General features: G+C 40.0%; 1 protein-coding gene across 1 annotated transcript in view; it reads right to left on the bottom strand.

Moving 5' to 3' along the window:
• Positions 1-16,337, bottom strand: part of LOC126262865 (zinc finger protein 184-like) — a 367,123-nt gene that overhangs the window by 320,494 nt on the left and 30,292 nt on the right. Inside the window, exon 3 of the mRNA XM_049959732.1 lies at positions 4,202-4,306. Coding sequence (XP_049815689.1) covers positions 4,202-4,306 — 105 coding nt within the window. The remainder of the gene's footprint in view (positions 1-4,201; positions 4,307-16,337) is intronic.

Below are 16,337 nucleotides of genomic sequence, written 5' to 3'. Positions count from 1 at the left end.
GCATGGATCACGCAACTTTAAACAACATGATAAGGAGGTAACAGTGATCTGGTCTTGATGATCAATTAGTAAAAACAGTAAAGACCACAAAACATCTCATTTATAAAAAAAAAAACAGTTTCGGTATGTGTAATCAGCCATCTTCAGATCATGAGCACCATTTGGCTGGAGCTGGCGGCATGGTGAATAGCTGCCTGTGGTCACAATGGTAACTGCAGCTACCGTTACCATTTCTGTTGTGACCATATGCTGCTGTTCCTCATGCAACCAGCTCCAGCCAAATGGTGTTCATAATCTCCAGATGGCCTATTAAACTTGTTGAAACAGGCCATTTTAATAATTCTGTGATCTTCTTTGATTTTACTAACTGGAATGGATAATGGTCTTCAACAACATCCTCGTAAAGCACTCACCTCTGTACTCAATTACAATATTTAAACATCACTGGCATATTGAGAGTAATACCCAAAAATATGAGCATAAGTAAGATAAGGCAAAACAATATATATAGTGTAGAAACACTTTTTAGCTGTTCTGACAGCACTATTTGTGACAGCATGTAGTGCATCTACATCTACATGACTACTCTGCAATTCACATTTAAGTGCTTGGCAGAGGGTTCATCGAACCACAATCATACTATCTCTCCACCATTCCACTCCCGAACAGCGCGCGCGGGAAAAACGAACACCTAAACCTTTCTGTTCGAGCTCTGATTTCTGTTATTTTATTTTGATGATCATATGTAGGTTGGGCTCAACAAAATATTTTCGTATTCGGAAGAGCAAGTTGGTGACTGAAATTTCGTAAATAGATCTCGCCGCGACGAAAAACGTCTTTGCTTTAATGACTTCCATCCCAACTCGCGTATCATATCTGCCACACTCTCTCCCCTATTACATGATAATACAAAACGAGCTGCCCTTTTTTGCACCCTTTCGATGTCCTCCGTCAATCCCACCTGGTAAGGATCCCACACCGCGCAGCAATATTCTAACAGAGGACGAACGAGTGTAGTGTAAGCTGTCTCTTCAGTGGACTTGTTGCATCTATTAAGTGTCCTGCCAATGAAACGCAACCTTTGGCTCACCTTCCCCACAATATTGCCTATGTGGTCTTTCCAACTGAAGTTGTTCGTAATTTTAACAACCAGGTACTTAGTTGAATTGACAGCCTTGAGAATTGTGCTATTTATCGAGTAATCGAATTCCAGCGGATTTCTTTTGGAACTCATGTGGATCACCTCACACTTTTCGTTATTTAGCGTCAACTGCCACCTGCCACACCATACAGCAATCTTTTCTAAATCGCTTTGCAACTGATACTGGTCTCCAGATTACCTTACTAGACGGTAAATTACAGCATCATCTGCGAACAACCTAAGAGAACTGCTCAGATTGTCACCCAGGTCATTTATATAGATCAGGAACAGCAGAGGTCCCAGGACGCTTCCCTGGGGAACACCTGATAACACTTCAGTTTTTCTCGATGATTTGCCGTCTATTACTATGAACTGCGACCTTCCTGACAGGAAATCACAAATCCAGTCGCACAACTGAGACGATGGCCCATAGGCCCGCAGCTTGATTAGAAGTCGCTTGTGAGGAACGGTGTCAAAAGCTTTCCGGAAATCCAGAAATACGGAATCAACCTGAGATCCCCTGTCGATAGAGGCCATTACTTCGTGCGAATAAAGAGCTAGCTGCGTTGTACAAGAATGATGTTTTCTGAAACCATGCTGATTACGTATCAATAGATCGTTCCCTTCGAGGTGATTCATAAAATACAGTATATGCTCCAATATCCTACTGCAAACCGACATCAATGATATAGGTCTGTAGTTTGATGGATTACTCCTACTACCCTTCTTAAACACTGGTGCGACCTGCGCAATTTTCCAATCTATAGGTACAGATCTATCGGTGAGTGAGCGGTTGTATATGATTGCTAAGTAGGGAGCTATTGTATCAGCGTAATCTGAAAGGAACCTAATCGGTATACAATCTGGACCTGAAGACTTGCCCGTATCAAGCGATTTGAGTTGCTTCGCAACCCCTAAGGTATCTACTTCTAAGAAACTCATGCTAGCAGCTGTTCGTGTTTCAAATTCTGGAATATTCCATTCGTCTTCCCTGGTGAAGGAATATCGGAAAACTGCGTTCAATAACTCCACATTAGCGGCACAGTCGTCGGTAACAGTACCATCGGCACTGCGCAGCGAAGGTATTGACTGCATCTTGCCGCTTGTGTACTTTACATACGACCAGAATTTCTTCAGATTTTCCACCAAATTTCGAGACAATGTTTCGTTGTGGAACTATTAAAGGCATCTCACATTGAAGTCCGTGCCAAATTTCGCGCGTCTGTAAATTTTAGCCAATCTTCGGGATTTCGCGTTCTTCTGAACTTCACATGCTTTTTCCGTTGCCACTGCAACAGCGTTCGGACCTGCTTTGTGTACCATGGGGGATCAGTTCCATCTCTTACCAGTTTATGAGGTATGGATCTCTCAATTGCTGTTGCTACTATATCTTTGAATTTGAGCCACATCTCATCTACATTTGCATAGTCAGTTCGGAAGGAATGGAGATTGTCTCTTAGGAAGGCTTCTAATGACACTATATCCGCTTTTTTAAATAAAATTATTTTGCGTTTGTTTCTGGTGGATTTGGAAGAAACGGTATTGAGCCTAGCTACAACGACCTTGTGATCACTAATCCTGTATCAGTCATGATGCTCTCTATTAGCTATGGATTGTTTGTGGCTAAGAGGTCAAGTGTGTTTTCGCAACCATTTACAATTCGCGTGGGTTCGTGAACTAACAGCTCGAAATAATTTTCGGAGAAAGCATTTAGGACAATCTTGGAAGATGTTTTCTGCCTACCACCGGTTTTGAACAAGTATTTTTGCCAACATATCGAGGGAAGGTTGAAGTCCCCACCAACTATAACAGTATGAGTGGGGTGTTTATTTGTTACGAGACTCAAATTTTCTCTGAACTGTTCAACAACTATATCATCGGAGTCTGGGGGTCGGTAAGAGGAGCCAATTATTAACTTAGTTCGGCCGTTAAGTATAACCTCCACCCATACCAATTCGCACGGAGTATCTACTTCGACTTCACTACAAGATAAACCACTACTGACAGACACAAACACTCCACCACCAATTCTGCCTAATCTATCTTTCCTGAACACCGTCTCAGACTTTGTAAAAATTTCTGCAGAACTTATTTCAGGCTTTAGCCAGCTTTCTGTACCTATAATCAAAACAGGACGCTAGATCAGGCCACTTGATCATTAAATTGAGCATTAGCACATTCTTCTGCTGACCGCTTCAAGTCATTCAGGGCACCTTAGAGCTGGCAATTTCAGTCCCTCCCCAAATTCACTTCTGTCATAGTTAACTTACACCTACAACTCTTAGTCCACTAACTCCCATCCTGCATTTACCACATTAAACATTCACAAGAAAATTCAAAATAGTTGACTGTTGCACTCCCAACAAACAGTGTCCCATGTTACTCATGCCATTCTAAACCAATATTCTGCATGCAAGTAATGCAGGCAGTTCACAAGTACCCAGGACTGATGCAATAAGAACTTCTAAATCACTGACAAATGAGTTTTGCCTGGTTATTTAGTCAAAATAGGATCCATTTCATCTTGTACATCGCAGCATGAGTTTTCAGTCTCGTCGTGGCTTCTTTCCTTCAGAACCAAATTGAATCTGCTAATAGCTATCTGGTTTACTTGACCAAATCAAATCCTGAATGTTTCAGGTGTGTATTCAGTTTTGGGTTAACACTGATTTATCCATCACAAATGACAAATTTGAAAAAAAAAAAAAAAAAGTAATTCCACATCTCAATTGTAGTATCTGGTGGCTGTTTGTAAAAGGCAACTCATGTGCACCTGAGAATAAATTTATTATAACTATTAAAAATACTAGACCATCTTGATAACAAGTTTTCCCAGAAAAAATAATGACCACTTATGATTGAACAGTGTGCATTATAAATGAGGAACTTTTTATTTCCTTACCTACTGAATGCTGTACCTTACAAACATAAATCATTTTTTTTAAAAAAGTGAAAATTATGTTTTGGGACACTCAATGCATATTTTATGTGTAAACTGTAACTGTGGCCAGGGGGGAGGGGGAGGTTAAATGTAAATTTGTTCTTATTTTTTTGTTTCACCTTGCTTATGTTCCTTTTTGTGAAGTACAAACAACTGGAAAGAGGTGAAATGCTTCTTACATTTCCCACACTGGAAAAGATCATCCTCATCAACTGGACTCGTATCTGAAAAAAGACGAGAGACAGAGAGAATTTTAAAATTAAACATGCACAACATGAAAAAAAGACTAACTGCTACTGTTACCTTCTCCACAGTCTAAGTTCAACAATTTTCACTTATTCAAGATTATAAGAGTTGGATAGCAGATATTACTGCACTGATTTTTCACAATATGGAGCTGAATTTTGTTAAGGATGCATAAGGTAAGAGACACACATTTACTGGTGGTCTAATAGAGTGAAATGGATGTTTCAATAATTTCTTCAGGATAAGAAGTGAGCTAAGACCAGATTGGGAAAAAACAGTTATATGAGAGAAGAAGAAGCTGCGTATGTCTAGAATGATAGTGTTACATCTATAAAATTCCATATCTGGAATTTTTGTTACTACTAATAATAATTAAGAAGTTCAGTCACACTATGAGTGCATATAACAAGGCTACTGCCTATGAACTGGGACTAGCTTGTACGCACCTCTCCTGGTAATAAGGCCCATAAAGAGGATCAAAATTATCCTCGGGGAATAAAAGTGAAAAGATAGAAGGGATGTCAGCAGAAAATGAGGTAGCAACAAAGTTAGAAGGATTGAAGCTTAAGCTTACAAATGAGACCAGTAGAAAAATGAAGAAGAGCCAAATAGATGACTGAAAACACAACAGAGATATATTAATTCATTTCTAAAATCAGTCTCATTAAATTCCACTATCAACAATATGATAAGGATAGACTGCTACTCACCACAGAGGAACCATTAAGTCGCAGACAGATGTAATAAAAGGCTGCAAAGCTTTTAGTTTTGGACAAAAGAGTCATTTCTCAGAAGCAGAAAGGCGCGCGCACGCGCATGCGCACACGAACACGCACCTACTGTCTACAGCTGCTCAGATCAGAGCGGCCATTTTGTGTGTGTGTGTGTGTGTGTGTGTGTGTGTGTGTGTGTGGCCTTCTGAAGGAGGACTTCTTTGTCTGTAAGCTAAAGGTTTAGTAGCCTTTTCATTGTGCCTGTCACGACTCAGTGACTCCTATATGTGAAGAATAGCAATCTACCCCTTTCGTATTATTGTTACTTCAGCATGGACATTCCATTGTCATTTAAATTCCACTATCAGTCACATTTTCACAAAGAAATGAAATGCCAAAGAAGTCTTTTATTAATTACTAGATATAATTTGTTGGAGAACAAGCCAGAAAGCTCTATTTCTAATCACATCAACCCCAGTCCTATACGCCAACATTCCATAATCATCAAAAACAACACTGATCATACAGATTCTGTAGCATCACATCTAAAATGCATCCATTTATTCCTTCTCTGATTTTCCCAAAGTCCATTATTCACTTTCACACAATGTTGTGCTCCAGATGTACAATGCTTAGTAAAAGTTTTAATTGTAGCCCTGAAAAAATAAAGTTACATAATAGATTTTTGGTTTGTTCTGTAAAATTTCCGGAGAACTGCCATACGTCCGCAGCTTGCTCGTACAATATTTCAGCACCGAGTCTTCTGCTGATCTTCAGGTGAACAGTGGCGTGCAGTACAGTAAGCTCCCCAATTTAAGGTACTGCAGGCAAAGGCGTGGTGTCGTAGTTGGCAGTGTGCATGGATTGCTTGAGCACATGTGCTTCTGCTGTAAGTCTGTGCACTGCTTTGTGTGCCCTCAGCGGTAGAAATTCACCATATCACAGTAAGATTGCAGGACAATGTCCAACATGAAGTTTCACTATAATGAGGCCCCATGCATAATTTAAACAGAAAAAACCATCTTGATTTATAAGGGATTCACACTGTTGTATTTCAACTATTCTTTGATGATTGAGCTCCAAAAGTTTGACATATGGGCCACAATTTTTATTTCATTATATTTCATTGAATGACCAGTGGAAATACAGTGTTCAGCAAAAATTGAAGAAGGTGAGTAAGTCACTGATGTTCTATAATGCAACCCTGCACAGCCTACGTACTTTGCCCAATGTAAAATTTGCCATATTCACATGGGGTCCTGTGCACAATACCTGCTTTGTGCAACTCTAAGTCGTCTTTAACAGGTCCCAAAAACACTGACATTTTGGAAGGAGGTCAAAAGATTACTTTAACTTCATGTCTTCTTAATATCCTGTCTGTTTTAGCTGAACCATTTCCAATGTATGGCAAACAAGAAGTCGTTCAGAAGGCCTCATCCTCTTCCTTCTTCTGTCATTTGTACATATATAGTGGTCTGTGTACTCATTGAGATGAATATGCATTGTTCAGGAACACAGTTTAAAGGTGTTCCAGTTCTGACTGATGGGCTTAGTGGATCAAGGTCTTTAGAAGGTCCACTGTCTGTGCAGAATGGTGGCTATTAGTAGATCGTACATAATGGTCAATATGAGTGGCCTTTCGAAACACTGAATGCCTGATTGTGCCATCGCTTTTATGTCACACCAAGGTGTACCCTCTGCCATGTACCTCACAGTGGCTTGCAGAATATAGATAAAGATGAAGATGTGGGCGTACACATTTAAAAATGACAGACAACCATCTTCCTCTACCTTTATTCTAAATTTTTATACCCACACATTATGCTCCTGGACAATGGTCATTCGTCTTAACAAGTAAAGAGAGCACTACAGGCATACGAATGATAGACGAAGCAAGAGAATGAGGCCTTCAGAATGACTACTTGTCTATCACACATTGGAATTGTTTCAGTTAGAATAGGCAGAATATTAAGAAGACATAAAGTTAAAGTAATCTTTCAACCTCCTTCCACAATATCAGCACCTTTGGTATCTGTTAAAGATGATTTAGTGTTGTGGAAAACAGGTGTTTACAGGATTTCGTGTGCATCCAGCAATTTTACTGATGGAAAATGATACGCACAGTGCAGGATCGCATTATAGAACATCAGTAGCAGACTCACCTACTCCAATCGAATAATAAGTCCACTATCACTGAGCCTCGTATTTCCACAAGTCTTTCATTGAAATAAAAAGAAACAAAAATTGTGGCCCACGTGTCAAACTTTTCAAACTCAATTATCAAGGAATCATTGGAAATACAACTGTCTGGCTCCCATATGAATCGAGACAGTGGTTTCCAGTTAGATTCTGCATGGGACCCGATTACAGAAGAACTTCATGCTCTATGTAATCGGCATTGTTCTGCAATCTTACCATGCAAAGACAATCAGTTTGATGTCGAAGAGGTGAGCTTTCACCATGGAGAGAGCGCAGAGCAGTGCACAGACTTACAGCCGAAGCGTATACTCTCAAGCAATGCATGCATGATGCCAACTACACTACCGCTCATTAATTTCAATACACCCAATAAATGACTTCTATTTTTCTGTAGATAAGGTCTCGTACCGTGGGTATGGTTGAGGAAGCAAAGGAATAGTACAACAGTTATACACATGTCATGATTTTGTTTGTGGTCATCGAGATACAGTAGTATGCAACAAGCAATGTTTTATACATAAACGTTATGTACCTATCTGATATGTTTGTTTACCTATTTGCTGATGGACGCCGCATTTGGTGCACCTGTGTTGTTCACTGTAGAGATGTGATGTCTGCAGCGAATGGCAAGTATTGCTACGATACATAACATGTGGTTCCTCCACATCAGTCCCTTTGTGACACTGAAGTGTGCACATCACTAGTATGGCTCCACGAGTGGAGATATCCATAGAAAAACATGCTGCAATTGTAGCACTTAGCCGAGCAGGTTTATCTGTTCGCCAAAACAGTGTAGTGTCTATAGGGGGAGATCAATACGCTCTTCACCGCCAGAAGATAACAGGTAGCAATAAGGACATACCACAACCAGGATGACATCATTAAAGAAATAAAAGTGGTGATAAATATATGAGAATTACCAGTAAGAGAAACAGATGATAAACAGCGCCCCAAATTCATGTAGAATTTTTAGAAATGAACACGACAACAATATCTGCTGCAACAGTAAAAAGGAGACTGACTGAAGCCGGCTTGAAAGGATGTATCACAGCAAGAAAACCCCTTCTAAGGCCCACAAATAAACATAAGAGACTTGAATGTGCTAGAAAACATCGTAATTGGACATTGGAAGAGTGGACAAAGGTGTTATTCACTGATGAATTGAAGTTTGAGATTTTTGCAACCAGAAGGATAATATTTGCTCACCGATTTGTAGGAGAAAGGATAGCCGAGCAGTGTGTTCTACCTACAGTTAAATAAGGTGGAGGCTCTATTATGGTTTGGGGATGTTTTGCCGGAAATAGAGTTGGTGACATTGTGAAAATAGAAGGATGTATGGATCAGCAGCAGTACCACCGCATACTTCAGTATCATGCAATATGAAGTGGATTGCATTTAATAGATAAAGGGTTCACCTTACAACAGGATAATGACTCAAAACTTTGGTCGGCATACTGTGCAAACTACATTGCATCAGAGGAAAAACGGAAAGTACTGAATGTTACGGTATGGTCGTCCCAAAGCACCAATTGTAATCCCATTGAAATGGTCAGGGATGAAGTGGACAGACATATCAGGGAAGTTAATATATCCAGCAAGGAACATCTCTGGAATATTGTTAAGGATGTGTGGAATCATACAGATTCACAGTACCTACAAAAACTGATTGACTGCATGCCCTGAGTCTGTGAGGCAGTCATTAAATCCAAAGGAGGATACTTTAATGAAAGTAAAATATAATGATTGTGATTCTATTATGAATGTGGAAGTTAATATAATTATATTTTGTGAGCAAATGGCTCTGAGCACTATAATATTTTGTGAGAAATAATGTTTGATTTGTGTTATAAATCTGAAATACAAGGGTGTATTGAAATTAATGGGCAGTAGTGTAGGTACACGACGCATGTGCCGGAGGGATCTTAAATAAGAGAGCTTAGTGTACTGCTCATTAGTATTCACCTAAAGATGGCCAAAAGACTCTGTGCCAAAATGTTGTACCACCAAGTTACAGACATCTGGCAGTTTTCCCAAAATTTTATAGAATAATATGTATACTGGGAAAGTTATATATATGAACGAGGTTTCTACGGCTACCACCGCCTCTCGCATCCCAATCTCCATTGTTCACAGTCATTCCAGGCTCCTTCATTAAGACCTCTTGCCGCCACTGCTCGTTGTCATCATCTTTCCAGCATATCGCAAGTCTACTGTGCTTTCTTATTTGATGTGGAGTCCACTGCCATGCACGTTTTGGCCATCTTGTGTCTGGCATATGTCGTAAGTGAGCATACCAGATTAGGCGCTTCCTTTCTATGCAGTCTATGATTGTGCTCTCGACATTCATAACCTCTCTGATCCTATCATTTCTAATATGATCAAGCCTGGAACATCCACAACTCCGTCTCCAGAAATCCACCTCGACAGCCAGCAGGTGACCTTTCTGCCTCTGAGTTAGTTCCCACAATTCTGCACCATATGTTGTGATACTTTCAATAATTGTGTGGTAGATGGTATGTTTTGTTCTGCGCATTATGTTTTTGTTCCAGAGAATACCATTTACTTGTTTTATGATTCACTTGCCCTGGCAAATTTCATTGTTTATATCATCCATACTTCTACCAATGGACAACAGTGTCACTCCCAGGTACTTAAAATTATGACACACTTCCAGCACCAAGTTGTAAGTCGTTAACAGCATTTTCTCCCACTTTCAGATATTCTGTTTTAGATACGTTTATAACAAGACCCCATTTTTCATATTCTTCTTTTAATTTGCGGAACATGTAATTTGCATCTTCCTCTTCTCCAGCTACATCTCCAGCTACCAACACTTGGTCATCATCAGCAAAAAATAAAGTGAACAAGATCTCATTGTCTACGGGGATTCCTCCACATTTCCTTTTCCAGGATTGTAGTGCCTCCTCTAGGTAGATCTTAAAGAGTTCAACCAGGCAACATGTTTCCAGTCTTCATCAATCCAATGTCAGTGTTTGACGGGCCCAAGGGAGGCATAAAGTTTTGTGTCGTGCAGCCATCAAAGGTAAACTAGTGGTCCTTTGGCTCCGAAAGCCCATATCAATGATGTTTCATTGAATGGTTCACATGCTGACACTTGTTGATGGCCCAGCATTGACACCTGCAGCAATTTGTGGAAGGTTGCACTCCCATCATGTTGAACGATTATCTAGTCCCATCATGTTGAATGATTATCTTCAGTCATCTTTGGTCCCTCTCTAGCAGGATCTTCTTCCGACCACAGCAATGTTGGAGATTTGATGTTTTACTGGATTCCTGATGTTCACTGTACACTCCTGAAATGATCGTATGGGAAAATCACCACTTAATCGGTACCTCGGAGATGCTGTGTCCCATCACTCGCGCACCGACTATAACACTATGTTCAAACTCACTTAAATCTTGATAATTTGCCATTGTAGCAGCACTACCTGATCTAACAACAGCGCCAGACACTTGTTGTCTTACAAAGGACTTGCCCACCGCTATACTGCATTCTTCCTGTTTACATATCTCTGTATTTGAATACCATTTTCTTTGGCACTTCAGTGTGTCTCATCTGTTGTGCTTTCAAATTTTGACTCACTCCTGACATTGCAGCAGTACCATCTTCCTCTTTCCTCAGATGAAGAAAATATTGTGTGACAGGCATTTTCAAAATAAGGTGCAACATGTCCTGAACACCCAAAATGCAGATTTCTACAACCGAGGTATACGTCAAGTCATATTTTGTTGCAAAAAATGTGTAGCATTGAAGGGAGAATGTGTAGAGAAGAGTGACATTCCCCAGGGCTCAATTCTTTGGAGACAACCGTCCCTCATGCCTTCTCATAAATTTCTTCCTGAAACTAAGGCCTATGTTCAGTATTAGTAGGCTTCTTTTGCCATGGAATACCCTATTTGCAAGTGCAATTCTGTTTCTTATATCTTCTTCAGTTTACCTGACATGCATTATTTTGCTTCTGAGGAAACAGAATTTCTTCAGATCAACTATATGGTCCTCAATTTTTGTTGTTACATTTATCCTAATCTCATTTCTGCTATTCTATACTCCTTTCTTTGGTTTATTCTCAGTTAATATTGTGTATACCGTACATTAGAATGCTCATTCCATCAAAAAGGTCCTGTAATTCTTCCTCATCTTCATTCAAAGTAGCAATATCATCAGCAAATCTCATTACTAGTGTCCCTTCGACCTGAACCTCTCCCATTTCCACATTGCACTTTTCCGATACACATGTAAAATAGTAGGGGAATTGATGGTATCCATGCCTTACTCTGTTTTCATTCTGAGCAATCCTCTTCTGGTTTTTCCTTCTTAATGTTTGTCTTTGGTCACTGTACATATTATATTTTAAACCTTCTTTCACTACAGCTTATACCTGTTTTTTCTGAAAATTTCAGAAGACTTGCATCATTTTATATGGTCAAAAACTTTTATGAAAGTGGTTTGACTTTTCTTGACTCTAGGCTCCACTGTGAAGAACAATGTCCGAACTGCCTCTTTGGTGCAACATCATCCATAAACAAAACTGATTGTCACTGCAATCACCTTGCTGGTGTTCGAAGGTCATCTTGATATTTCTTCTGTTTTAGAGAATTAAATTTCGTAAACATCCAGCAAAAAACAATGATTTCTTTTTTATATTTACCCAGACATGTTTTGACACCCTACATGTCATCTTCTGTGGGTCTAATCTATTCCTAAAACAACGTTAACTGTGAAACTGGATTTATACAGGTCCACTTGGTTTTTATGCCCCTTTCTCATCTGACAGTGTGTCATGTTTTCTGTCCAATTTTGTGGTGTGCTGGTTCTCCAATTCTTATAGGGAATTAGTAATTTTTTAGTTCAACAGATGTAAAAGATAATCAGCAGGGTTAATTTAAAGATATTTGTTCACTGCCCTGAAATACACTGCGCCAGCCGACATGCAGCCCCACTGTGAATGCTGTTCTTGAACGCAGGATGAGTTGCTTAATGTTTGTAAGCAGCTAGAAATCACCCTGACCACTGTCAAAAAATTTGCAGCTGCTCTGAGTATGTCTTGGAAGAACTCTAGGCAGTCTTGTATCTGTGGTACTGGTACCAAAGGTATCTCAAGCACTATCCTCTCCTGTGGATCCTGTCTCCTTTGCGGAAAGTACAAGATATGTCTTTACTCATCCACTTGACTGCTAGTGGCGTGCTAACGGTAGATAGTCCTGCACGCATCAGGCAGGAACCAGTTTGGACTCGGGGTGTTATACCAATCCCCCTAACCGACAAGTTCGAGATGTTGTCTTAAGCTGAAACTGAACCAGTGGGGAAATAGGTTTTGCTCAGCATCAAGAGGAGACAAATGCAAAAGGATAGGGTCTATTAACCGTCGGCAATTCAAATGTATGGCAAATGATGGTACCCCTTTAGGCAATGGCAACAAGGGACAGAAGGAGAGGACACCAGGTGCACCAGTGAGGCTGGGGCCCTCATTCACATGTTGAAGCGGCTATTCCACAGCCACTGAGCGAATAGAATGCGGCCAACTGAAGATTGTGGCGCATTTTGGAACAAACGATGCGTGTCGTATGGACTCCGAGATCGTACTTGGATAATTCCAGCAACCGGCAGAGGAAGTTGAGAAGACTGGCCTTACCACACGGAATTTCAATGAAGCTCACAATTCACAGCATTGTGCCCATAACTGATCACAGCCCCATGGTTTTGAGTTGAGTGGAAGGACTGAATTACAGACTTTGAAAGTTCTGCGACGAGCTAGTCTGTGATTTCCTGGAATTGCACCATAGGGTTGAGGATGGTAAGACACTTCTAAATGGGTCAGGTGTGCACTACACATTAGAGGCTGCACCAAGTTGGTTGAGTGCGTGTGAGGTGCACACAAGGTTTTTTTTTGTCAGACAACTGTACAGGGTGGCAGCCAGTCAAGGAATGTTTCAGGGAATTGGTTTGAAAAATTTCTTTCAGACGGCCAATCAAATCTTTTTCTCCCAGAGCAACTTCCACTGTGCCTACAAGACAGAAGTTTCCTGCCTTTCAGAACCGAGGCTGTTCTGTACAGTTAAAGCTGCTGACAAGAGATGCATTGAGCCCTCTGCTGAAACTACTAGCAAATTCATGCCATCGGTTTTATCCAATAGCGTCTGTGGGATACTGGTCACGTGTGTGGACACTAGAGGATTCTGCAGTACATAACGCAGTTGCTTCTCTCTCTTGTGATCCAGACCTTGAGCAGAACAGACATCGTTTCTTGGGACCGTGACCGGCATAACTTAACATGAACCACTTCCCTTTCTGTTGCCCACTTAGTTTTTCATCCTTCTAGACTGGCCTAAACCTGGTAATTTCCGACTCTAGGTGTGCCCCTCGTATACTGTACATTGAAATATATTCTCTGTATTTTACTAAATTTCCTATTCTGTCATTTAACGGCCGCCCTGGATGCCCACTCACAAGTCCTCACTGCTCAATCTCCTGTACACTGTCGTAATAAGCAGGATGTAACAACCTTTTCCCCCTTCCCTGACCATGTACACAACTTTCTGTCCAATCGAGATAACGGTAGTTGTAGAAAACCCAAAAGTATAAGTCTAAGAACAAAAGAAAACCTCTCACAGGTTAGTGTATTAAATTCCTAGTGGCTAACTGCCAAAGCATTTGCAACAAAGCAACATAGTCTGAAGTGTTCCTGAAAAGCAATGAAGCTCACATGACACTAGGTACAAAAAGCTGGTTGAAACCTGAAATTTATATCAGTGAATTTTTTTGAGAAAATTTAAATGCATATTGAAAAGATAGTTTAATGGGAGAAGGAGGTGGCATCACAGTAGACAAGAAAAACAAATTTACTGAGATAGAAACTGAAGCTGCATGTGAGACTGATTGTGCACCACTCAGTGCCAGGGTAGGCATAAAATGGTAATTGGATCCTTCTACCGCCCACAAGACTAATCTCCTGAAGTAAATGATAATTTTTGATGAAATCTCAGTTTGCGTGTACATAAATCATAATGCAATCATTGGTAATGACCAAATGAGAAACTTACAGTTTTGTTAGTGATGGGCATGACAAGAGACCCTCTGAAACATTGTTAAATGCCTTATCTGAAACTACCTAATACAGATAGTTTGGACCACCACTCATGATGTAACTAAATTGGCTCTAACGGCAATGAACAGACCTGACCTCTTTGAGGATGTGCTTATGGAACTGTTATCAGCAATCACAGTGTGGTTGTGGTAACAATGATAATCAAAGTACAAGTAAATTACATTAAAAAAAATCAGCAGTGTCATGATTCAAATTTAAAAGAGTAGCTGACCACGCAATATCCAGTAGAACATTTCATTATGGGAGGGACCCTCCATGGTATACAGTCACTGCAAATTGGGTTTGGTTGTTTTCGGGGAGGAGACCAGACAAAGAGGTCATCGGTCTCATTGGATTAGGGAAGGATGGGGAAGGAAGTCAGCCATGCCCTTTGAAAGGAACCATCCCGGCATTTGCCTGGAGAGATTTAGGGAAATCATGGAAAACCTAAATCAGTGTGGCAGACACAGGATTGAACCATCATCCTCCCAAATGTGAGCCCAGTGTGCTAACCACTGCGCCACCTCACTCAGTCAGTCACTGTAAAGAAATTTCTAAAGAAACAGAGTATTGCATAATAGGTGTAAAACAAAGCACAGGACTATAGATAGAGAGATGCTGAATGAAACACATTTGGCTGTCAAGAGAGCAATGTGTGAAGCCTTCAGTGGCTACTAGCAGAATACTGTTAAATTATCTTCCACAAAACCCAAAGGAATTCTGGTCATACGTAAAAGCTGTTACTGGCACCAAAGTTAGTGTCCAGTCCATAGTGAATGAGACACAGGATGAAGTCGATAGTAGCAAAACACTAACTGAAACCTTAACTCCATTTTAAAATGTTCCTTTACAAACGAGAACTCAGGAGAATTGGCCCAATTTAAACCTCGTACCATTGAAAAGATGAGTAAAATTCTGTATTAGTGTATGTGGTGTTGAGAAATGGCTGAAATCATTAAAATTGAACAAAGCTCCAAGGCCCAATGGAATACCTATCAGATTCTATACTGAATTTGCATCTGAGTCAGTCCCTCTTCTAACTGTTGTCTATTGTAGATCCCTCAAATAAAAAACTGTGCCTAGTAGTTGAGGAAAAAACACGTCACACTCATTTACAAGAAGGGTAGTAGAAATGATCCACAAAACTACCATCCAACATCCTTGATATCAATTTGTTATAGTAGAACATGTTCTGAGCTCAAACACAATGAGGTATCTTGAACAGAATGACTTCCTCCATGTCAACCAGCATGGATTACAAAAACACGATCATGTGAAACCCGAATCACAGTTTTCTTAAGGGGCTCCGGAACGCCCTATACTTGCAATGTTAAAATAACGCTTATAAATTACATCTTTCCTCACAAAGTATTTGAGGTAGGAAGTTGAACTTTTTACAGATTATTTATTGGAATATGGGCTACAACTTAACACAGGGATTTTACAAAATTTTAGTTCAGTTATTAAAGATGATTTTTTTTCAATTGTAATGAAAATTCACAACATTTTTTTGCAATTTTTTATTTATATATTCAAAAACATACAGTTTTTTGGAAAAAGGCTGTGTTAAATTATGCAGAAGGTACTGTGTAACATTTACTGAAAGTTTGAAACAAATATGTTTGGAAGATCCTTAGAAAACATGTAATTAGTATGAGAAAATAAAAGTTTTGGGAATCGAGCGACAAAGATTGGATTAACTTTTTAGTGCATTCCAGGTCCATAGGATGGATTATCTTCATCCTCTGCAAACTCCTCCTCCAGCTTCCTCTTGTTCCTCCCCCTGTTTACTCTTGCTTGTATTTCTAGACTCTTTACAGCCCTGTCTGCAGCCCGAAGGCGTTCCTTGTCTAAAGCAAGCATCGCTCGTACCATGTTAGAACCTATCTTCATTCCCATATTTCTAAATACCTTGCACCTTACAATGTTGCCATCATTGAAAGTCGCAACAGCATCATACACACCAAAGTGAAGTGTTTCTATTCCAACAA

This window comes from Schistocerca nitens, chromosome 6, assembly GCF_023898315.1.
Source record: "Schistocerca nitens isolate TAMUIC-IGC-003100 chromosome 6, iqSchNite1.1, whole genome shotgun sequence".
In the NCBI taxonomy this organism is placed as follows: domain Eukaryota; kingdom Metazoa; phylum Arthropoda; class Insecta; order Orthoptera; family Acrididae; genus Schistocerca; species Schistocerca nitens.
Note: the sequence above shows the minus strand (reverse complement) of the source record. Positions and strands in the feature narration are given on the sequence as shown.